General features: G+C 45.7%; 1 protein-coding gene across 7 annotated transcripts in view; it reads right to left on the bottom strand.

The window, feature by feature from the left end:
* Positions 1 to 237: 237 nt before the first annotated feature.
* Positions 238 to 23,730, bottom strand: part of B4GALT5 (beta-1,4-galactosyltransferase 5) — a 73,449-nt gene continuing 49,956 nt past the window's right edge. For 4 of the 7 annotated variants that reach the window (XM_047068031.1, XM_047068034.1, XM_047068035.1 and 1 more), the window contains 8 exons: positions 17,904 to 18,038; positions 7,575 to 7,688; positions 6,835 to 6,959; positions 5,762 to 5,878; positions 4,983 to 5,170; positions 4,150 to 4,272; positions 1,832 to 1,933; positions 238 to 880 (listed from right to left, as the gene is read on the bottom strand). In XM_047068031.1, the coding sequence (XP_046923987.1) occupies positions 733 to 880; positions 1,832 to 1,933; positions 4,150 to 4,272; positions 4,983 to 5,170; positions 5,762 to 5,878; positions 6,835 to 6,959; positions 7,575 to 7,688; positions 17,904 to 18,038 (1,052 nt within the window). In that variant the 3' untranslated portion in view covers positions 238 to 732. Of the gene's footprint in view, positions 881 to 1,831; positions 1,934 to 4,149; positions 4,273 to 4,982; positions 5,171 to 5,761; positions 5,879 to 6,834; positions 6,960 to 7,574; positions 7,689 to 12,393; positions 12,581 to 17,903; positions 18,039 to 18,671; positions 18,689 to 18,710; positions 18,796 to 23,730 lie in introns of those variants that run through there. The other 3 variants (XM_047068033.1, XM_047068036.1, XM_047068037.1) reach the window with 3 other exon arrangements.

Genomic DNA, 23,730 nt, shown 5'->3' with positions numbered 1-23,730 from the left:
TTCCAAAGTGACAGCAATTTGGGAGGGGACATTCTTCCACTTCCCCTGCGTTTTTAACGGAGTTCCTGCATTTGCCAACCAAATAAGTGAGCTAATGTAGAAATCCTCGGTTCGAATTGGAGCCAGCTATAAAATTAAATTTAAAAAAGGCATTTTACATGGCTTATTTACAATTATACTTCTTCAAGAAGTGATTGTTATATGTCTATTTATCTTCCCCAATCCCTCCCCCCCACCCTCAATCCCCACCCAAAGCAGGTAATTTATTTATCTATTTTTTTCCTTTAAAAAAATGAAACCGAAGAGAACACCAGAGATGGAGAAGAATGGTGGGTGGAGTTTCATTTGCGCTGCCCTGGGGTGGGGCTGCCTCTTTGCTCCAAAGGCCATTCGGAGGAACGGGCTCGGCGGTGGGACCGTGGTGGATCTCGGTTCCGGGTGTAGAGATCCTGGCTGAGACGGGACGCTGGGGCAGGAGACCGGGGGGAGCAGAGCAGCAGGACAGACGTCGTCTTGTGAAAATAGAAAGCCAGTCCTCATGAAGGCAGTTCCCAAGCCACAGTGAAGGCGTTTTGTGCGTGGACACTGTTCACATTTTTTTTTCCCCCTCGAACCCTGTGATCCTTCATCAGACACTGTATTTCTACTCTCTTCCTGTGTGGAGCCCCCAGACATCACACCAGGCTGCCTTCTGGGTGGCGGCGGGTAAAGCACATACATCCTCTCCTCCTCTCAGTACTCGCTCACCTGAGCCAGCTCGGGTGTCAAGTTGACAGTAATGTTTTTATACAAGGCGTCGTATGTGATGTTTGCAAAGTAGTTCAAGTTGTTGAGGCCGTCCAGCCCTTGCCGTTCTTTGGACTTCCTCAGCAGAGCATACCTGTTGAAGCAGAGAACAGAGGGGTGGCTCTGAGTGAGGGGCTCACCTCCTCCTGGCAGGGGAGGGGGCGGGGCAGACACAGGAGGGGACACAACCCAGGGCAGCAACGCTGCGTCCCCTGGCGGGTGACTGGCCCACCTGTGCAGCCGCTCCAGGCCAGATGTTATTATGGGAAACACCTCCTACTTCACGCCAGGTGCTTTCCTTATGACATCATTTCAGTTAACGTACCTGCCCCGTAGCAAATGAAGAAGCCAGGGCTCATGATGTTAAATGACTTGCCGAAGGTAAGGGCAGGGGGCAGGGGAGTGGCAGGTAAGATACTAAAAATCCATCAGATGAGAAGGTCAGGGTCGGCATTCGGTGCCTTCCTACTCCCATGACAACAGAATGCATGCGATCAGAACTGATGGTCTGGAGAACAGGCCTCCTCCCAGTTAACGAGACAAAAAGCTACTCCTGGAAAGGCAGAGATGTCCCTCCATCTATATGCCCCAATCAGTCCAGTATGGAAGCTCCTTATCAGAAGCAAAGGTGATAGCAAAGCAAGTACAAACGGAATTTCAGGGGCCACCCTTCCGGAACCGGAGCTCGCAGGAAGGGCGCCAGTCTGCTTTGTGGTGTGGGTGTAGGTTGCACAGAGACCTTTAACGGGAGTGGATTTTTCTCCAACTCCCTGAAGACTACAGAAGAGACCATGAAGCTTAAGCTGCCAAGTGACCGATTTCCTTAAAAGATCTATGATCAAGTTTTGCACCGATAATCTGATTTCACACAAGCGCCTGCCTCACGGGTAAATGAACATCTCTCCAGGAACTATTCAACAGCCACCAGAACCGGACCTTAGAGAGGAGGTGGGGAGGAAGACAAAGGGTTGCCACATGCTCTGGGACATCTGCAAATGCAAAGTACAGAGGGTATTTGTGAGAAGGATAAACACATTGCACCAACCTTCCAAGAAACTGGACTTCTCCTCGATGGTGATGAGGAATAGATTTGTATTTCCCGGTGTCGCCTTCTGGCCGGCTCACGGAGTAGCCTGCGTTCTGTACTCTGTCCGAGACCAAGAGAATGGGCTTTTAGACCAAATGATCTAGCAGTGCAGGTGTCCACATCTATGCCGAGGCTGAGAAACCCCAAGGTGAACGACAGAACTTCTGCACCTAAATATTCAATTGCCTACCCTCTGGGCAAGCGCGTGGTTGCAGACAAGAGGTCTACAATACAAAAAAAGTTTTGAGAAAGAAAAGAAACTTAAAATTCTCGAGAGTGAGGTGTGCCGCCAGGTCCCCAGGGACAGGTACATCGGTGAGCATCCCCCAGGGGGTGAGTGCACACGCCCTCTCGGCCGGCTTGTTCGGATCCTATCAAAAATATTTTTCTCACTGGTGGACAAAACACTTTTCCTTTCCACCACCTGCTATAACGCAAGTCAGGAAAGTCAGAGTTGCACTGTGCTTTCCTGGTTGTGAACTTAATTACTCTGCCCAACTCCCCCGTCACCACGGAGGTGAACTCATTTGTAGGACATCCTCTGATCTAGATGTAAAACTTCACAACACTATGGGGACAGCAGCATTTAAGGAGGTACTCGGTTATTTATCCTTAGTATGAAAAAGACAGGATTTTGAAGCTGGGTTTACGGGAAACTTGATGGGACTGTAAGAAACTGTGAACACGTGGAGGCAGACTTTGGAGAGCTGTGTAAAATTTACAGTTGTCTTCATAGGTCAACACTGCGGGAGAATATTATTTCAACATCCTCCTCTCGACTCCAAATTACACTCTCCTTTTGATACAGGAAAGTGTGTTCTTACTCTGAGTTGATAAATACATATAGGATGCCTACTGTGTACCTGGAATTGTGCAGCACACTGGGGGGAACCAGCCCCAGATCCTGCACCCAAGGGGGTTCCTGCTGACCTGGGGACAGTGCCAGCGGAGAATTTTGGCAGATGTCCTGAATTGGAGTTTGACTGGACTCAAGGACCAGTCAACCAGTAGGTCTGTGGCAAAGCCGTTCATCCTCACCGGGTTCCTAAGAAACCCAAATTAGTTAAAAGGATGAGATGCCATTTTTATCTCTCAGACTGAGAAAGAATTGTCTGGAGCTCCTCTATCCGGTATAGCAGCCCCGGGCCACACGCGGCTGCTGAAGGGCCGAAATGTGGCAAAATGTAAAAGGTTGTTTATAGCCAATGTTGGCCGTGATGGAACGGTGATGCACCATGGCTTGGACTCTTTCTGCAATCTCTTCTGGAAGAAAATCCTGGCGATTACTATCCAAATTCAAAAGAGCAACTTACTTGACTCTGCCGTTCCACAAGAAGGAATTTAAGCTACAGAAATATCTGCACACGTGAACAAGGATATTCAAAACTGCGAACAACAATGTTCATCGACAGGAGAGGATTAAAATAAATTCTCGTGTATCCACGTAAAGGAATACCATGCCGTTGTTAAAATTAAGGAAGTGGCTCTCTCTGTATTAACGTGGTTGGAGAAGGGATGGGCCTGGGTTATTTACGTAGGAACAGAAAAAAGTGGGGAAAGAAACAGCCTGTTCGAAATCGCTACTTCCTAGGAATGAAATAGGATAGCGGTGGGGGATTAAGAATTACGCTCTGGTTTATGCACCTTCGTATTATGTGAATTTTTACCGGCAAGTATTACTCTGTAATTAAAAAGCAACACGTAGCTTTCTTTTTTAAAGCCAATTTAGAAAGTAAACAGATACAAGGTAGAAATTCTTTTGCTTATTTGTTCCTTACTAGGTTACTATTCACTTACTCTGTAAAAAGACTAGTTGACGCTACTCAAATACAGCATCGTTCACCCAAACTTGTACAACACAAGCCTTATCTGATGGTATGGATAAATGCATGTACACATCACTAATATGTGACCTCTGGTTTGGGGAGGTTTCAGTGAAATGTGCTAGGAGTGTAAAATAAATACCAGATTTCAAAGATAGAAGGGGAAAAAAAGATGAATGTGAAGGATCTTGTCAACATTTTATACTGATTGTATGTTGGAAGGATATTATTTCTGATATATTACGATAAATACACTGTTAACATGTTTTATTAATAAAATACAGTGAAATTAATTTCCCGTCTTTTTCTTTTTTAACCTTTATAAACGTGGCTGCTAGAACACTTCACATTACGTCCGTGGCTTGCACCCTATCCCTCCTGCGTGGCGCTTGTCTGGGGGAGCAGCCTAAGGCAGTGTTTCTAGGAGGCACCGGAAACTGGAAAAGGGGGTACCTGTTCCATAAGTCATCATCTTCTCCGCCCCAACCCCAGAAAGCGTTTGGGAAGCCATTGATCTTCCGGAACTGTTCCACCGTTAAGCCGCTCACTCCACCAAAGAACTCGGTGTAAGGAAGCCTGGAAGGAGACGTACAGCTTCAGTCATCTGTGCGTCCAAGGGTGGTTTGTCCCCAGGACAGGCCGCCATCTCACCGGAGAACCACACAACGTGAAACAGCGCTCTCCGCACTGCTGTCCTGACCCATCTGCAGCCGTTTCCTTGTGCTGAGGCACGTCGCCCTCCGTAGCTAACTGCATCCTTCTCTAATTGTCTTTTTCATAACAGCTTTATTGACACATAATTGGCGTTCCGTATAATTCACGCATTTAAAGTACACAACTTCGTCGTTTTTGGGATATTCACGGAGTCGTGCCACCACGACCCCAATCCATTCTAACACCTTTCATCACCCCAAAAAAGAAGCCTTGTACCCATCAGTGGCCACTCTCCGTTCCCCCTCCTCCCCTCAACCCTAACCATCAGTCCTTTCTGTGTCTGCGGCTTTGCCGAATTCTGGGCAAGTCATGGAAATACGATCAGGCCAACACATGGCCTCTGTAAGTAGCTCCTGCCTCGCACCAATGCTTTCAGGGTTCACCCACCGGCCAGCGTGTCAGGACTCCCTTCCTGTTTGCTGCCTAACAGCGTACCGTGCTGTGGCCGTGCTCCATTTTGTTCATCCCTTCGCCAGCCGATGCGCGCTGGGTGGAGCTAACTGGCTTTGGCCACCTTTGCATCTCTCAGCATCCTTTCAGATTGGACCTCTTCCCGGGGACGTGATACTCACAGGTACATATACTTGTCCAGCTTGGTTGCGAAGTGTCTCGGCATCTGCCCGCATCCATAGTAGTTCCGATCGCTTTCTGGTATGTGATCCACATCATGAAAAATAAGACAGTCCCAGTCCAGATCCTTCATTGCTTCTTGAAAACCGACGTTGAAAAGCATGGCTCGATTAAAAGGCTGGGTGCCGACCTAAAAGAAGCAGAACTTTATTTTTCTTTTGCTCCCGGAGCAAACTCTTTGCTGTCCCAGCCCTGCCTAAAGGAGCGCTTACTGAACCCGACGGGGAGGGACCCCTGGGGGCCGGGCCAGCACGCTCATCACTGCCTCACAAGCCACTTGACATCTCGCCCCGATCTCCTTAGAAATAAGAGGGGTGGTGACTCTCTCCCAAGACTGTCCTAAAGGCAGGCATTCGACCCATAACAGCATTTGGAAGCCCCATAAAGGGAGGAAAGAACAATACAGCCACTTCGACTCACAGCTCCTTATCCTTATCTTAAGGGGAGTTTCCTGGGTCTGGAGACTGAAGACACCACCCAAGGCAGCTCTGACTCAACCCCCACACAAGGAGCCTTTGTCGAAGGGCACACACAGGTCCACCCTGGACTCGGGTCTGCCCGTCTCGGGTAACACCTCAAACCCAAACTGCTCTCTCTGCCCTCCCTTTCACCTCTGGGTGGCCCGATCGTCAGATTTCCGTTTCCCTGGCTCTGCACTCCAAAGGGGGACTCTGAACTGCTGCCTCGGAACAGAGAGAAGAGGGAAGGAAGGGCCACTCGCCTGTTCAACCACATAAAACGCAAACCACAGGCGCTGGCGCTGGAGCATGGGAATCAGGTGTCTGAGCAGGACTGGGAGGTGCTCGTGGCGGTTCCGGAAAGGGATGAGGATCGCCACCTGGAGAGGGTCACACGAGAGAAGCCGCCCCGTGAGTCCCCCCGACTTCTGCTCTGTGGCACGAGGCTGCTGCAGAATCGGGGGACCGGCTCTTGGGCTATTCTGGAAGGCTGCCTTGTCCGCAGCCTCTGCTGAAGGAGCGGCTATGTTGGCAGGTGGACCCTCGGAAGTGAGGGGACTCTGTCCTCACACACACCATGCTGTGTACATAGTGCACCTGCTGAGTGAGTTCTTTCTAGGCCACAACCCAGAGGAAGACGTTCATCCTCCACCAAGACCTGTCCCACAAATACATCCATGGATACAGAGGCATACAACTAAAACACGCTCCACAAAACAGTACTTCCCCTTAGAGCGTGCAGTGCACTCTGAGATAGATAGATATACATCTATCTCATCTCTTAGTGCTGGTCATACGCCCAGTGATGGGCTGGAAATGCCCATCTATTCCAGATCTGCCTTGTTCCTTGCAGGACCGGCACAGAAACAGCACTTGAATAAATACTTGTTGAAACACTGGACTTAGGCCGGTGTCATGAGCCAGATCCACACACAGATGCCTCCTAACTACAGTCATGCAGAGAAACAACCAGAAATTCTCAGTGTCAGGCTGGAGAACTCCGCTCTTGGTCGCACTAAGCTCAGAGTAACGATGCCGAATGAGGCACTTGCAGCCCCGGATTGGTGAAGACGGCTTTTGCTAACATGGCTCAAGAGACCTACCACCCCTCCTCCTTGCTTAGCCAAGACGCCTATAAAGAAGACCGAAGGGTCCCGCTCAGCCATGCGGACGACACACACTTCCGGGGCTGCAGTCTGTCCTTAGGGAAACCCACGCCTCCCAAGCGTTTCCATGAACTGCAGATACTTTGCATCGGGCAGTAGGGTGCAAAGCACAGATTATCACGGTCCGTGAGTCCCACGGCGACCTGGGATGGTCTGACTTCACAGCCTACCTTCCATCGAGGCATGCAATCCGAAGGCTTCCAGTGACCTCCGAGCTTGATGGCTGGGTCTTTGGAGAAGATTTCATGGATGTCGTCCATTGCGATTTCACTCATGTTTATGTCTATTGGGCCCTCTGAACAGAGAAAGGGGTGGGGGGGAAGAAAAAGAATTAAGAGGCCAGAAAATGACAGAAGTCTCCCCCCATGTCCAGGGTTTCACTCTCTAGGGAGGTTCAATGCTTTTTCAGCTGACTGCCGTCTTTCACAGTGCTGGGAGGCCCTTCCTCTGCTTTGCAACCCCCTGTATTTCACTTCATCACTATTACTGGGCAAAGCAGTAAGTCAAGAAGTTAAGACTTTAGAGCTTTGGCTCTGCCAATGGAGTGGAAAGAAATTGAGACTGAGTGAATGGCAGCTGAACGTCTCAAAGAGGAAGGAGGAAAGTGGCTCTGCTTGAAGCCTCTCTGAGGGCTCCCGAGGCGAGCACCCACGCACGGCCCCACCACCGATCGGTGATGCCAAGTGATCATGTCCGAACTCAAAACATCCATCTTCTGCTCAGGTCATGATCTCTCGGTTCGTGAGTTCAAGCCCCACACGTCCAACCCTCTGCAGCCCCCTCTCTCTGCCCCTCCCCCACTTGCACTCTCTCAAAAATAAAACATTAGGGAAAAAAAAACACCTCTCATTCTTATTTTAATCAGATAAAAAGACCCGTCAGTCTGCAAAGCCAGGGTGGCTCTACTCACTCATGGAAGGGAGCCTCTCAGGGCAGGTATGGTTTGCAAAGTAGGTGAAGTCTTCAGGAAGAAACGTTGTGGTTTGTAGGAAGGTTTCGCTGTGGTTCAAGTCAAGAGGATAATCTAGAGAGGTAAGAAAAAAAGGCACATGTCCTCAATTCTGCAATTCTCAGAGGCCTACCAGAGAAGTATTTTTCTTAGACAGCATTTTTTTGTTTTGCAGAATTGGGACTCTGGGCTAGCTGTTTACCGCAGCTAAAAATGCGAACATGTCAATAAACAGGTTAACAGACGATCTTATGCCAACCGGTGTTTCTATTCTTATGGTTACTACAGTTTTATATGCACCTCAGTGTCCAAAGAATTCTAGAACATAATTTAAAAAAAAAAAAGAAAGAAATGAAACAGTGTCCCCCTCCCATGTCTTATTCTCTACAGGAACTATTTTCACTTCTTTCAGACAACTACTGTGGTATTCACTGCCACTGACAGCTGTTCCAGGAGCTTCTGTTTTAGGTCTGTGGGTTTTGCTCTCTTCCCTCCCTGCCCCCATGACACACACACTCTTCCACCCTCCCATCCCCCAACATATATGATCACTGTGGTTCACAAAATCCTTAGTATTTACACGGAAGGATTTATTCCTCAGATACTGTTTGTAGCTGAGAAATATGGAAGGTTAGGATTCCTTTTCTTTTCCTGCATAATTTTTTCCTGGAGTGACTGTTTCTGTTTGCTTAGTTGTTTGTTTGTTTTTTTAAGTTTATTTATTTTGAGAGAGGGACAGAGAGAGCAAGTGAGTGGGGGAGGGGCAGAGAGAGAGAGAGAGAGAGAGAGAGAGAGAGAGAGAGAATCCCAAGCAGGCTCCGCACTGTCAGCACAGAGCTGGACTTGGGGCTCGCACTCACAAAGGCACTGTCAGCACGGAGGCCAGTGTGGGGCTGGAACTCATGAACCATGAGATCATGACCTGAGCCAGAGTCGGACACCCAACCAACCGAGCCGCCAGGTGCCCGTTTGCTTAGTTTCATGTGGTGTCGAGACTAAGCCGACACCGTGCCCTTTGCCACCACATTCCCGCTTAAGACATTCACAAGCCTCACGTCCTCCCTCAACTCTGTCATCCCAAAGAGGTCCTGCGCCTTCCGGCCAGTCTGGACTGGCTCCCCGCTGTGCCCGCTGTGCAGATGCCACCTGGGGTCTCCCCTCCCCTCTCAGCAGGTGTGAAACCTCACTTTTCCTCAGCTCGATTTCTCCCTCTTTCTCGCTGGAACACATCTCCGTCCGGCTTCCTAAGCAGGGGAACGGAAGTACATCTGTTTCTCGTATCTCTCCCTTGATCCATAGGTGGGCCGGGCTTACAGAATTCCGGGCTGGACACAATCCTCCCAGAGAACCGGGCAGGTGCTCGACTCCACGCCTCCTGCTGAACCTGGAGCCATTCCAATTCCGGGTCCCTGGAAAGGTGACCGGGAATTGCTTTCCCAGAGTGTGATGAACTTCCTCTGGGGTCAGGAAATGTTACATTTCTATTTTGGGGTCTATTCTCACCCGCTGTGTTGACCATTTGGTGGACCTTTACCATGTAGAAATTCATGTCCTCCTGTTCTAGAATTTGGGGGCAGGAAGAGTAGTATTTTTTTTTTTTTAACGTTTATTTATTTTTGAGACAGAGAGAGACAGAGCATGAACGGGGGAGGGACAGAGAGAGGGAGAGACACAGAATCGGAAGCAGGCTCCAGGCTCCAAGCCGTCAACCCAGAGCCCGATGCGGGGCTCGAACTCACGGACCACGAGGTCGTGACCTGAGCTGAAGTCAGATGCTTAACAGACTGAGCCACCCAGATGTGCCCCGCACCCCTCACCCCGGCCTTTTAATGTTTATTTATTTACTTAAAGAGCACGTGTGAGTGGGGGAGGGACAGAGAGAAGGAGAGAGAGAATTCCAAGCAGGCTCTGCCCTGTCAGATCAGAGCCTGATGCAGGGCTTGAACCCATGACCTGTGACATCAAGACCTGAGCTGAAATCAGGAGTTGGACACTTAACCGACTGAGCCCCCCGGGTGTCCCTCTCAACTCTTCTAACTCACCATCTTGCCACTTTTCTGCTCTGCCTTCTAAAAGGTTTCCTCGTTTTACCCAACCCTTCTTTTTAATTGTCATTCCTGCTATTTTTTATTTTAACAAGTCCTTTTTACTTCTGAATGTCCATTTCTTACAATATACTTCTTTTCATGTTTGCAATCCCTTTCCCCACACCCTGGAGAACGTATGTGATGGGTGTTCTGAGTTTTCTTCTCCCAGCATGGCCTGTTTTCTCCTGATTTGCTGCTGCTTGTCCGTTTTGATTCCTAACACAGTCTTCCTTGGTTATCCGCTAGTATTTCAGAGGGCACTAACCAGCTACCTGGCAGGGCTTGGACTGAGCTTCTGCGTTGCAGAATGTTCTGGCAAGAAGTCTGGTTTGGAAGCCTCCAGCATCAGTTCCTTAGGGGCTTTCTTCTTGGTCCAATCAGATGCCCCAGAGAACTCTATTCTTTTATAAAGATTTTTTTTAAAGCAACCTCTATATCCAACATGGGGCTCGAACTCACAACCCTGAGATCAAGCGTTGCACGCACTTACCAACTGAGCCAGCCAGGTGTCCCTAGAGCACTCTGCTAACCCCCTGGCAGAATGGCGCAGTCCCTGCCACAGGCACACTGGGACTGAGGAGGAGAACAGGGCACCTAAGCCAAGCCAGGTGCCCTCAAGTTGGGGGGCCTCTGTCTTACCACCTCTGAGGGTTATCAAGTCTCTAGTTCTTTGCCAGGATAGGGGAGAATCTGGGTTTCTGACTGCTTTTTAAATAGCTTTCAATCTATCTTTACCTAGGCTGCCACTTTTAGTCTTATCTGCAAAAGTACTTAATATTGCTAATTCCTGAGCTTCTGGGGGATTCTGGGGTCGTTATCGGCTTTCCCTGCAGCCGCATTATCAGTTTTCTTGGGTCTTTTGAGCCCTTTATCACTGGTCTGTCTGCTTTCCAACTTCCAAAATTTTTTGCTGTGGTCTCCCTTCTTGTTCTCCTCATTCTTCAGGGTTTATGCCATTCAACACACACACACACACACACACACACACACACACACACACTCTTTACTGTTATTTTAGTGAGGCTTTAGGAATGTGGAGTTGATGCCTCTTTCCTGGGGATCTGTATGAAGGGGGCCCTCCAACTTCTTCTTATCTTTTTTTACAGAAAAAGAAACCGTGTCTACACAACTGGTACAAGGAGACCTGGCCAGTGCATGGGTAACTCTGGCTTAGTGATCTTTCCATTACACTGTACTATTTTTTCAGAGTATTAAAATCTCTCTTACCCATCCTTGGGGATTCATGCAGCTTCTACGAAATTAAAACTTTCTACTCAAACTCACTTTTGTACCCGAGAATTATACAATCTTCAACTCATATTTTTTTTAAAAACACTGTGAGATGGTTTCCAAGAATCAAACAGTGAGTAAGTACAGGGAATCCTTTTATACAGGCACAGGGCTATGTACTCCATAAGCGCTCACAGGACACAACTCAGTGAGCGTTGACTTGAAGAGAATTAAATTTCTTAATAGGGGAGGAAAGGAACAAAATGCTTTCTGTCCTTTTCACTAGCAGCTTTCCTGAAAAACACCAAGCCTGCATCATATCGCCAAAAACAAAGCCAGCACGAACCCTAAAGGCAAAATCACATTTACAACAGAAATGAGTTCAAAAGTCCTCAGCTCATACATGTACACCTGTCCTAAACTGATCCTTTTTGAAAGTATTAACATTTTGGGGCGCCTGGGTGGCACAGTCGGTTAAGCATCCGACTTCAGCCAGGTCACGATCTCGCTGTCCATGAGTTTGAGCCCCGCGTCGGGCTCTGGGCTGATGGCTCGGAGCCTGGAGCCTGTTTCCGATTCTGTGTCTCCCTCTCTCTCTGCCCCTCCCCCGTTCATGCTCTGTCTCTCTCTGTCCCAAAAATAAATAAACATTGAAAAAAAAAAAAAAAAAGAAAGTATTAACATTTCAAAAAGCTCTGTCAAGCACCTCCAATACTAATCATTACTCTGGATAATCCTGATTTTACTTCTTAATCATGTACATATATCTACATATATCTACATATATATACATGTAGATGTACATGTATACATGTACATGTATATATATGTAGATATATGTAGATATACATGTGTGTGTGTTTAAATCTATAAACGATTCTCTTTAAGAAAAGTTTTCATGTGTACTAGAAAATGTGTATTTTGTGATATGTACATGTGCAGAGGGAGAAGCTTCTTCAAAACAGCATCACAGTAATTACATTTGCCTCTCTGAAGGAGAAGAAATTCCCAGGGGCAACATAATAGCATTTTCATAAGCAAATAATAGTAATAAAACACACACACAGAAGAGAATAATAATTCTGGGCAATGACAGAACCAAGCTTTAGAACTACAGCCTAAACAGGAAATAAGAAGAAAAAAGATAAAACTTACCATGATGTAGGAGAAGAGACAAGACACTTTCTAAACCTAATGATCCTATAAAGCCCCTTCTACTCTCTTCAAACACTAATAAACCCAGTAGCAACGAGCATGAAACAAACAAGACCAAATCAACATCACTCATTTTTTCCCTTCTGATTACTATATTAATAAACTATTTTTTTTAACCCCCACAAATAAACAACTCCTAAGTAGAAGTAACCTTGCCCTACACCGTGAGGGGAAAAAAGGCCCACAAAAACCTTCATTTCCTCATTTCTAACTTTAAATTTTTATTTAAGTAAAATTTGCTTTCTCACCGGTAGAAACCTTTCAAAGAAGTGGAAGAGGCAGAGGAAATTATCTGCTCGTGACCTGGTGAAACTATGTAGTTAACCGTGGGTGCCCAGTCCTCCTCTCCAGCTGCCCAGAAACGGGTGCTTCCAAATGACAGCTTCTTCCTCTTTCTCTCTTTTTTTGAAGACTTTATTTTTAAGTGACCTCTACACCCATCGTGGGGCTGGAACTCACAACCCCGAGATGAAGGGTCGCACGGTGCTGACTGGGCCAGCCAGGAGCCCCTTCCTCTTCTTCTTCCTCTCTGCTGAATGAGGGAGGGAGCAGCTGGGCGGGAAAACAAGCTGGCTGACTTTCTCTGGCCGAGGCTTTGTGTTTTAAGTCGAATCTGTTTTAAATCAGGACATATTCTTCCAGCAAAGGAGATAGAAAGGCAAAGAAGGTACTGTTTTTGCATTTATAAGACGGGAAAACAGCAGATAGCCCTCGTACCTACAAATTCAGACGGCCTGCTTACTCAACTTTGCTTTCCACCAGGGCTTCGGCAGCCACGCCTGCACATTAGAATCGTCTACGAAGCTTGTAAAAACCCTAATAACACACAGGCTATTTCCCAGACTGATGAAGTAAGAATCTCTGGGGGAGGGGTGCAGGCACTGGTCACCCCTGGGAGTTTCCAAGGTGCACTCAGCTCGGCATGGCTACCCCAGTGTTTAGGAGGGGCAAACATCTGCCTTCTCCCTTATCTTGCCAAATCCAGTTGAGCTGGGACTGGGAAACGCTGACCAAGAGATTCCAGGAAGAACCACCACTTTCCCCTTCCATTTGAGAAAAGACCAAACACTTCCCTCTCTGCTTGAAAAATGTGGAAATGTGTATATACTAGAAAGATGTCATCAGAACAAATATCTGTAAAATACAAAGAATTAGCATTTTTCACGAGTTAACAGGCCTAAGGATGACCTTGCACCTGCTGGGTGAGTAGACACAAGGAAGACCATGGACTGAGCACCCAAAAACCAGACAGAAAGAGGGGCGCCTGGGTGGCTTAGTCAGTTAAGCGTCTGACTCTTGATTTCAGCTCAGGTCATTATCTTGTGGTTCATGAGTTCGAGCCCTGCATCAGGCTTCATGCTGACAGTGTGGAGCCTGCTTGGGATTCTCTCTCTCGTTCTCTCTCTGCCCCTCCCCTGCTCGCATGAGCGCGTGCACTCTCTCTCTCAAAATAAACAAACTTAAAAAAATTTTCTTTTCATAAAAAATAAAGAAAAACAACAACCAGAGACAAAGAGGTTAAGAATATCTAGCTCACTGAATCTGATACACAGTGCCCTGGCAATGACTTTATTCACTTTATTTGCCTATGGCAACAGACCTGTTTCCAAGGATGTGGACAAGAGAACATTTTTCTGAGCACATGACTATAAAGGGGTTGGGGCTGTAAGTGTGGGAAGGTTTGTGTGCATGTGTGGACACACGTGTGTACAGAGGCAAGAAATCTCCCTCTCGGTGAAAGTTACTAAGTAGAATGGCACCTGCAAACTCATATTTAAGGATGAGAAAGGCCCGGTCCCCCAACCACTCGCCTCATTTATAAACTAAGTGGGTGGGGATGCCCTGGCTGACTCAGTCAGAGGAGTGTGTGACTCTTGATCTCAGAGTCATGGGTTTAAGCCCCCATATCGGGCATAGAGATCACTAAAAAAGTAATAAATAAACTTAAAAAAAATCCTAAGTGGCTAGAAGAGATGAACCCAGATGACCCATTCTGATGTCAATGTTCTTTGAGCATCTCCCCTACTGCTCACAGTAAATTCTGCAGGATTCCTGAGGTCACACACACACACATGGCACCAAGAAGCCTCCTCTCCAGGTTATTATTATTATTATTTTTTTGTAATTTTTTTTTTTTTTTTTTGAGACAGAGAGAGACAGAGTATGAACAGGGGAGGGTCAGTGAGAGGGAGACACAGAATCTGAAACAGGCTCCAGGCTCTGAGCTGTCAGCACAGAGCGCGACGCGGGGCTCGAACTCACGGACCGCGAGATCGTGACCTGAGCCGAAGTCGGCCGCTTAACCGACTGCGCCACCCAGGCGCCCCTCTCCAGGTTATTATTACTTCAGGTGCATCTCCTGGCTCACAGTCCTGATCCTGACAAGTGCATTCTTTTTTTTTTTTTTTTTTAATGTTTATTCATTTTTGAGAGAGACAGAGACAGAATGCGAGTGGGTTGGGGCGGAGAGAGAGGGGGACACAGAATCTGAAGCAGGCTCCAGGCCCTGAGCTGTCAGCACAGAGCCTGACGCGGGGCTCAAACTCACAAGCTGTGAGATCATGACCTGAGCCAAAGTCGGACGCTCAACCGACTGAGCCACCCAGGCGCCCCTGACAAGTGCATTCTTATTGGACAATCACCACTTTGGCTTTCAAGGATAAAGCCAGCATTATTTAAATGCCACACTAAGCTTTTTAGCTACACTTGGCCTAATGAAAGTCTTTGAAGATGGGCATGGGCCCCAGCACTGTGTCCAGGGTGGGGCAGTGGAGCTCGTGGGCCACCTCCGTCCTGCTACCCTTGTCAAGCCCGTGGTGGGAGTGGTCGGGTCAGAAATGACAGTCACCCACTATCTCAGCAGGATCAGGTCGAGAGTGCCCTCTCTGCCTGGCACTGCTTTGAAATGAATAAAAATGGTGGGTTTTCACTGGATACCTTTCCAATGAAATGATATTTCCTCTTTAATACTCACTCCCCAAGGATGTGCCAGGAACATGGAAGCCAATTAAGATGGTAATCTCAGAATTAGGTTACAACACTTAAAATGTTTTCTTGTTAAATCTATTCACTCACACACTCAAAAACCACTTCCTGAGGGCCTTGTGTGTGCTAGGCGGTGTACAACGTGCTGGGGCTACCAGATCAGAGAGGCCGCGAAGGCTGCTGGCATCCGGAGGTCAGCAAGCCCTACCCCACAGCCACACCGAGCCCTGTATTTTACATTCTCATCCCTAAAGTGGGAACACGGCAGTCGCCTTACTGAGTTCCTATGACGAGTCCATGAGGCAGTGCAAGTGAAGTGTCGAGCGCATAGTAACACAGCCCCTGACAGCTAAAGACTTCCAATCTTTAAGGGAAACAGACACCATGGACACAAAATGGGTGATTATTCCCACCAGAGGGATGCTGGGAAGAATTATTTTGGTCTATGACAATTTAAAAATAAACACACGCGAAGTCAAATCACAATGGGTCCCTGGATACGTCTTCCGAGGGCACAACTTGGTTTTCAAGGACAATCACCCCTAGGGTGATTAGTGAGATCCTGTGCTTGTAGGGAGGGCAGCTGCCTGTGGCCCTCTAACTTCTGAGAGAGAACAGACTAACTCACCAAATGCCCAGATGGACGTCCCGGTATCATCTAACTTTGGAGAGACATGGAGACTTGGACTGGATAAATGTCATGACAGCACAAATGTTCCTTTTTTCCTGACTGATTCATCAGGGGGAAGGCTGATGAGTAGTCAAAGGACTCCCTAGTTTCATCACACAACGAAAAGCAGGTTTGGGGCAGGGTTCGGGCAAAGTCACCTGAACAAGTCACTCCAACGCTTCCAAGATTATTTGTGCTACCTGTGCAAAATGGAAGTAACATAAAATCCTGTCCACCTGACAGGACCATGCTTGAGTCAAGGGTGATGATGTGTGAGCAGATTATTTGCAAAATCTAATGTCATACATGATGAATTAGGAAAGTGTGCTCAGCCTTCTCTCATGCCTTTAGAAACTGTACGGATTCCTCTTCCAGATCTGGTTCAGGGCTCAGGCCAATTGTTTAATGAAACCACAATTTGGCCGAAAAGCTCTGAAAAGCCAATCACTTGCTCTTTGCAAACAAGAAGAAAGGAAGTATTAAAGCTTTGGTTTGCTAACTGTAGTCCTTTGTTGCTAAGTTGGCCAGCAGGCCAGACTGATGATAAACAAGGATGTGGTCAATTCTTTTAAGGATTTCACTTCCCTTTGAGAGGCAATGCTTTCTCCCGAGATCCCAAGCACCACAGAATTTTCATTTGCAGTGTTTGCAAAGCAACTTCACATTCTACAGTGAGCTCTGGACAATCTCAGAACTTAGAGAAGGCTGATTTGGACGCAAGAATATTTCTTCAACTATACTCATTTTATGATACTGCACTAGGCTTGAGTGAAATTGGTAACAAAGCCACAGGAAAGCACATTGGGTCTCAGTTAAAGAAATACAAAGGCAAATCATAAATGCTTAGCAAAATAAAATCTCGGGGGTGTCTATTTTTTAAATAAAATACATTCCTGGCCAGACAAGAGACGCCTCACGACCGTCCCATTTAACCATCTGGAAATACTTTCTATGTTCAATTTTTGGAGGAGTTAAAAAGAGAGACCAAAAAGACAGCTTTCAAAGGTGAAGAACTTGCTGTGTATAGCCTTTATAAAAATAGTTAGAGTCAAAACCATGATTCAGGAACAAGCTCTTTTCATATAATGTTAGGCAAGCCATCTAACCTCTGTGTTCTTTTTTCCTCTTTATATAATTAGTGCTTGTAAGATAATAAAAGCCACAGGTAAAAGTTCCAAAAGATTGAGAAGGCAGAAATGTTCACTCTTACGTCCATCACTGCTATCTTTAGCTGAATAGTCTCAAAAGCTTTCTGCAAAGCTGAAGGATTCTGACTACCAAACTCAGCCACGTAGCTGGAATTAAACCACAGGATGAAAACCACACCTGACTAGGGAAGATAAACCAGGCAAACTATTGAACATTTCTTCCAGAAGTGGCTGTTAATTTGCGGAGGCTGTCCCAGATGACGTGATTATTATGAAATGGAAATCTGTTAAGTCTCAATTAAAGCACTCATAACCAACGAGGTAAGCAAGTCCTATGGGGCTGGCGAAATTCTAGCGCAGTCCAACAGGAAGAACAGAGTTGGAGCAACTCTTCCTGTTGAGCAACCACGGCCAGATTTACTTTGAAAATACCGTGGACCACCACTACGTGCAACTAACGAGACAAAACCAACCCACCAACCAACCAACCAGCCAACCAACCAACCAACCCCACAACGTTGAGCCATAAAATAAGCAAGTGTAAGGAAGTCCAACCAAGTTCTGTTTTTCCTCGTTGGCTGTTTGGAACATTTTTTGAAATCAAATTCTTTCCAGAAACAACTGTTTTGCTGGTGTCCTAAACATAAGCTTAATTTTAGTCCCCTCTTAGAGGCTGAAAAAAGGGGTCTTAAAAGATATTCTTTACCGCCCCCCCCCAACCCTGAAAAGTATCAGGAGCAAAACTGGAGTCATCCAGTCACCTTGAGTATAGTGTTGGCAACACGAACAAGGATTCATTTTGCAAGAACCTCTTTTTTAGGAAGAAGGGAAGGCTCAGCCAAACCTTCTCTCTTTTACAATGCACTTTTTCTCATCAAAAATAATTATTCGAACCAAATTTACCTCTCTGGGGAGGAGACATTCTAATCAGACCATCTCTTGACTAAAAATATACCTGAGTCATTCACGCTGCTGTTCCTCTTGGCATAAGCACTCCGAACCACCTGCTCATAAACCTGAGCTCCGATGGTTCTCATGTTGTCCCGGATCAGAATGCCTTGAGCCTGCATCATGAAGAGGTAGGTGTTCACTGCAGAAAACAGAAGAGAAGGGGAAAAGAGGTGAATTCAAAAGCCATCATGAAAACAAAACAAAATAAACACACATACTTTGGCTCACTTGCTTTCCTTCTTTAAAAAAGTTTTTTCAGGGGCGCCTGGGTGGCTCAGTTGGTTAAGCATCCAACTCTTGCTTTCAGCTCAGGTCATGATCTCATGGTTCATGGGTTTGGGCCCCACATCGGGCTCTGTGCTGACAGCACGGAACCTGCTTGGGATTCTGTCTCCCTCTCTCTCTGTCCCTCCCCTGCTCGCTATCTCTCTCTCAAAACAAACAAACAAACAAAAACACAAATAAACAAATAAACATTAAAAAAAAAACAAAAAAAAAACCCCACTTTTTTCAGCTCTGAAACCCCCAAATGCCTTAACTCTATTTTTCATCCTGGGCTCTATGTTCCTAAGACACCAACATTCCTTGGGTAGCTGAGTAGGACTAAGGGGGTATTTCTGTCAATATTCAGCAGCTTGAGGAAAAAAACCCAAACACATAAATTACAAAAATTACATTCCACCAGGTCTTCAAACAGCCAATCGGTATTCTAGCGCTGTGATGATCACAAAACCTTTAATTTAAAGAAGATCTCATCTCGCTTTAAGTTCACCTTCTCAACGCTCACTGGCTATGAAAGGAAACCACTGACCGCTCTGCCTACTGCAAACACTTAGGTCCAGGTCTGGTCTTGGCAACCTTCTGAAAGTGGTGTACTAAGGTCCAGCTACTTTTCTCTGGGGGGATTTGGAGAGAAACAGAAGACAGTGAAAGACTGCCAGCAGCCTGACTACCCACCCACCCCAGCCCCGAAGTCCAAAGCAAATGGGAAACAAGCAGGCTGCTTGGTCCGCGTGCAACGGAAACGCACTCCCTCCGTACTATACACGAGTAGTGAGCTACGGTGCGGCACGCCCGAGACACGTATGTCAATGACCCTCAGTAAGACCAAACCAAAGCAGAAAACATAATCGTGACACACGATCATTCGCATTGACTGTCCAATCATCGTCATCTCTGGGGAGTGAGCTCCACTTGTGCTTTCTGCAAGTGTCTCTGAGATGTCAAACTGGGGAGTCACAATTACGCGCGAGCACAGCGCCAGCATTCCCTATGCAATCTCAACTACCAAGTCATCCGTTTCCAAGAAATGGTAAGGTTTCAAGACACACATTTGCAAATCTGAACTCCGGCCCGCGCTGGAGACCCTCTGAACATGTGGCTGCCCTCCCACCAAGCCCCAGGCAGGTCTGCCACGTCTGGGCCACTCGGCCAGCCTCGATGCACGTGGCCTCGGGTTGTCCTGGCTCTCCCACGAGACGAGTTTTGTTGACACTGCTTCACCATTATCATCTCGGTGTCCTGCACACAATGGGCAGTAAATAAGGGCTAAATGGATGAAGCGGAGAAGTCAATTTATTGTATTTCAGGCTACTGGTTCACTGCTTGCACTGGTGACAGGGGTGGGGATGGGGACAGACCATCGGGCACAGCTCTCCATGAAAAACCCCAGGTGGCCCGTGTTAAACAGGGACATAAAACACTGCAGAAGATTTCAATGATCCCGAAGGTATATCCGGAGCTAGAAAATAATAAACAAATTAAAAATAAAGTCGATGTTCAGAATGCTTTCGGGAGAAATTAGGTAGTTTCAATGTAGGCCTTGCACCGAAAGGAAGACAACCACATAGCCAGAGGAGTTACAGCAAAAGATGCCTTCAAATCCTTTAAAAAGTGTGATTCCGTGAAGCCTCTGAAAGCAAGAGTCACATCCCACTTTCTTTTTACAGCAGGTAGACAGCACAATGCCCAGTCACAGGAGGTAGGCAGTCCAGAAATATCCCTAAACGGAAGATGTAAAGTCCATCCAGTAATAAATTTCTAATGTAGTTTCATGGTATCTTTTATTATTATAATATGTACATTATACATATTATATATAACTGCCCTGAAATCTTCCTTCCATCCCCAACATACTACTAAACCAGCTATCTTCAATAACATAGAAACAAATATTAATTAAACTTTGTGTGTAAAGCTGTTAGTTCGTGGGCACTGCAAAAAAATCACTGCTTTCCTCTCCCTAAATTTCAATCTTCTCGGTGCCTGTTACCTCCTACACTGCAAAGGACACTGTTCTTGGCCCCTCTTTTAAATTCTCTCCCTTTCTTTGTTCTGGAATCCCAAGGGCAGGATTCCTCTGGGGCAGTTCTCAAACTTTTCCCTGCCTACCACCTTGCAGAGCTACTTGGAGCCTGAGTGGGGCCCATGAATTTGCACTTGTAGCAACCTCACAGGCGATACCAGTGTGGGGGTCTGAGGACATTTCCAGAACCAGGGCTCTAGGGAAGTGCAGCTACATAATAAATAGTTAAGTTGCATTCACTGAGCACTTCATTACATAATTCTTTATCTCATTTAATCCTCATAATTATCCTAAGAGGCAAGTAAGAACTATTCAACCTACAGTCAGTTTCTAGACTTCAGGTTCTCTACGCAGCTTCACCAAGGTCAGCTGAGCCACGGACCCGCACAGGTGCACCCATGCTCAGAGGACTGAGCTTTAGGACTTTGCTCTAGCCAACACCTCTCCCTCAAAGATTTCAGGTACCCACGTGGCTTACACGATTCCTGTTAAGGAGCTAGCTTTCCAGTCTTTATCTCCTACACAAAGCTGCCAGATGGATCTTTCTTAATTACAGATTTATCCACACTGCTCCTGCTCAAAAGCCTTCCATCCGGGGGCTTCGGCGCTCCTGTCTACCATGCAAATCTCATTAATCCTTCAATTCCCAGTTACACACTTCTTTAGTCCTCCTCGAATTTCTGTGGTGCTGTTACAGATTATCAAAAATCTGCCCTTTGTTTATATTTTGTCTTAGTTTCCTAACAACTGTCTCATGTGCTGGTCTTCCCATTCAAATAACAAATTTACTCAAACCACCTATTAAGGCTTTTTCTAATTATCTACAGGAATTAGCACAATGCTGGGGGAAAAAAAAAACAAGACTGAGGAGATACATTTTGCCAAACAAAAGAAAATAACACGAATTCACAGACTCAAGACTGGATGAGATTTTGAAAAACACTCCTCAATCAATGAAACCAGAAGCTGGTTCTTTGAGAGAATTAAAGAAAAAGGAAAGGACCCAAATAAATAAAATCAAGAATGACAGAGGAGAGATCACAACCAACACAGCAGAAATAAAAACAATAAGAGAATATTACGAGCAATTATATGCCAATAAAATGGGCAATCTGGAAGAAATGGACAAATTCCTAGAGACATATACACTACCGAAACTGAAACAGGAAGAGATAGAAAATTTGAACAGACCCATAACCAGTAAAGAAATTGAATTAGTAATCAAAAATCTCCCAAAAAACAAGAGTCCAGGGCCAGAGGTTTTCCAAGGGAATTCTACCAAACATTTAAGGAAGAGTTAACACCTATTCTCTTGAAGCTGTTCTAAAAAATAGAAATGGAAGGAAAACTTCCAAACTCTTTCTATGAAGCCAGCATTACCTTGATTCCAAAACCAGACAAGAGACCCCACTAAAAAGGAGAACTATAGACCAATTTCCCTAATGAACATGGATGCAGTAATCCTCAACAAGATAATAGCCAACCGGATCCAACAATACATTAAAAAAATTATTCACCACGACCAAGTGGGATTTATAACTGGGATGCAGGGCTGGTTCAATATCCGCAAAACAATTAACGTGATTCATCACATCAATAAAAGAAAGGACAAGAACCATACGATCCTCTCAATAGATGCAAAGAAAGCATTTGACAAAATACAGCATCCTTGCTTGATAAAAATCCTCAAGAAAGTAAGGATAGAAGGAGCATACCTTGAGATCATAAAAGCCATATATGAAGGACCCAACACTAATATCATCCTCAATGGGGAAAAACTGAGAGCTTTCCCCCTAAGGCCAGGAACAAGACAGGGATGTCCACTCTCGCCACTGTTATTCAACATAGTATTGGAAGTCTTAGCCTCAGCAATCAGACAACACAAAGAAATAAAAGGCATCCAAATCGGCCAGGAGGAGGTCAAACTTTCACTCTTCGCAGATTACATGATACTTTATATGGAAAACCCAAAAATTCCACCAAAAAATTGCTAGAACTGATTTACGAATTCAGCAAAGTGGCAGTATATAAAATCAGTGCATAGAAATCGGTTGCATTCCTATACACCAACAATGAAACAACAGAAAGAGAAATCAAGGAATTGATCCCATTTATAATTGCACCAAAAACCATAAAATACCTAGGAATAAATCTAACCAAAGAGGTCAAAAATCTATACACTGAGAACTATAGAAAGCTTATGAAAGAAATTGAAGAAGACACAAAAAATGGAAAAAGATTCCATTCTCCTGGAGAGGAAGAACAAATATTGTTAAAATGTCCATGCTACCCAAGCAATCTACATATTCAATGCAATCCCTATCAAAGTAACACCAGCATTCCTCACAAAGCTAGAACAAATAATCCTAAAATTTGTATGGAACCAGAAAAGACCCCTAATAGCCAAAGCAATCTTGGAAAAGAAAACCAAAGCAGGAGGCATCACAATCCCAGACTTCAAGCTATACTACAAAGCTATAATCATCAAGACAGTATGCTACTGGCATAAGAACAGACTCTCAGATCAATGGAACCGAACAGAGAACCCAGAAATGGACCCACAAACGTACGGCCAACTAATCTTTGACAAAGCAGGAAAGAGTATCCACTGGAATAAAGACAGTCTCTTCAGCAAGTGGTGCTGGGAAAACTGGACAGTGACATGCAGAAGAATGAACCTGGACCACATTCTTACAGCATACACAAAAATAAACTCAAAATGGATGAAAGACCTCAATGTAAGACAGGAAGCCATCAAAATCCTTGAGGAGAAAGCAGGCAAAAACCTCTTTGATCTTGCCCACAGCAACTTAACTCAACACATCTCTGGAGGCAAGGGAAACAAAAGCCAAAATGAACTATTTCTGCACAGTGAAGGAAACCATCAGCAAAACTAAAAGACAATCGACAGAATGGGAGAAGATATTTGCAAACGACATTATCAGATAAAGGGTTAGTATCCAAAATCTATAAAGAACTTATCAAACTCAACACCCAAAAAACAAATCATCTAGTGAAGAAATGGGCAAAAGACATGAATAGAAGCTTCTCCAAAGACATCCAGATGGCCTACTGACACATGAAAAAATGCTCCACATCACTCATCATCAGGGAAATACAAATCAAAACCACAATGAGATACCACCTGACACCTGTCAGAATGGCTAACATTAACAACTCAGGCAACAACAGATGTTGGCGAGGATGCGGAGAAAGAGGATCTCTTTTGCACTACTGGTGGGAATGCAAACTGGTGCAGCCACTCTGGAAAACAGTATGGAGGTTCCTCAAAAAATTGAAAATGGAACTATCTACAACTCAGCAATTGCACTACTAGGTATTTATCCAAGGGATACAGGTGTGCTGTTTCGAAGGGGCACGTGCACCCCCATGTTTACAGCAGCACTATCAACAATAGCCAAAGTATGGAAAGAGCCCAAATGTCCATTGATGGATGAATGTATAAAGAAGATGTGGTATATATATACAATGGAGTATTACTCGGCAATCAAAAAGAATGAAATCT

Source organism: Lynx rufus, unplaced genomic scaffold (assembly GCF_022079265.1).
Source record: "Lynx rufus isolate CCGP_SWC_20201006 ecotype Redwood Valley unplaced genomic scaffold, mLynRuf1.p SCAF_8, whole genome shotgun sequence".
Taxonomy (NCBI): Eukaryota; Metazoa; Chordata; class Mammalia; order Carnivora; family Felidae; genus Lynx; species Lynx rufus.
The sequence above is the reverse complement of the archived record's forward strand: the minus strand, read 5'-3'. Positions and strand labels throughout refer to the sequence as shown.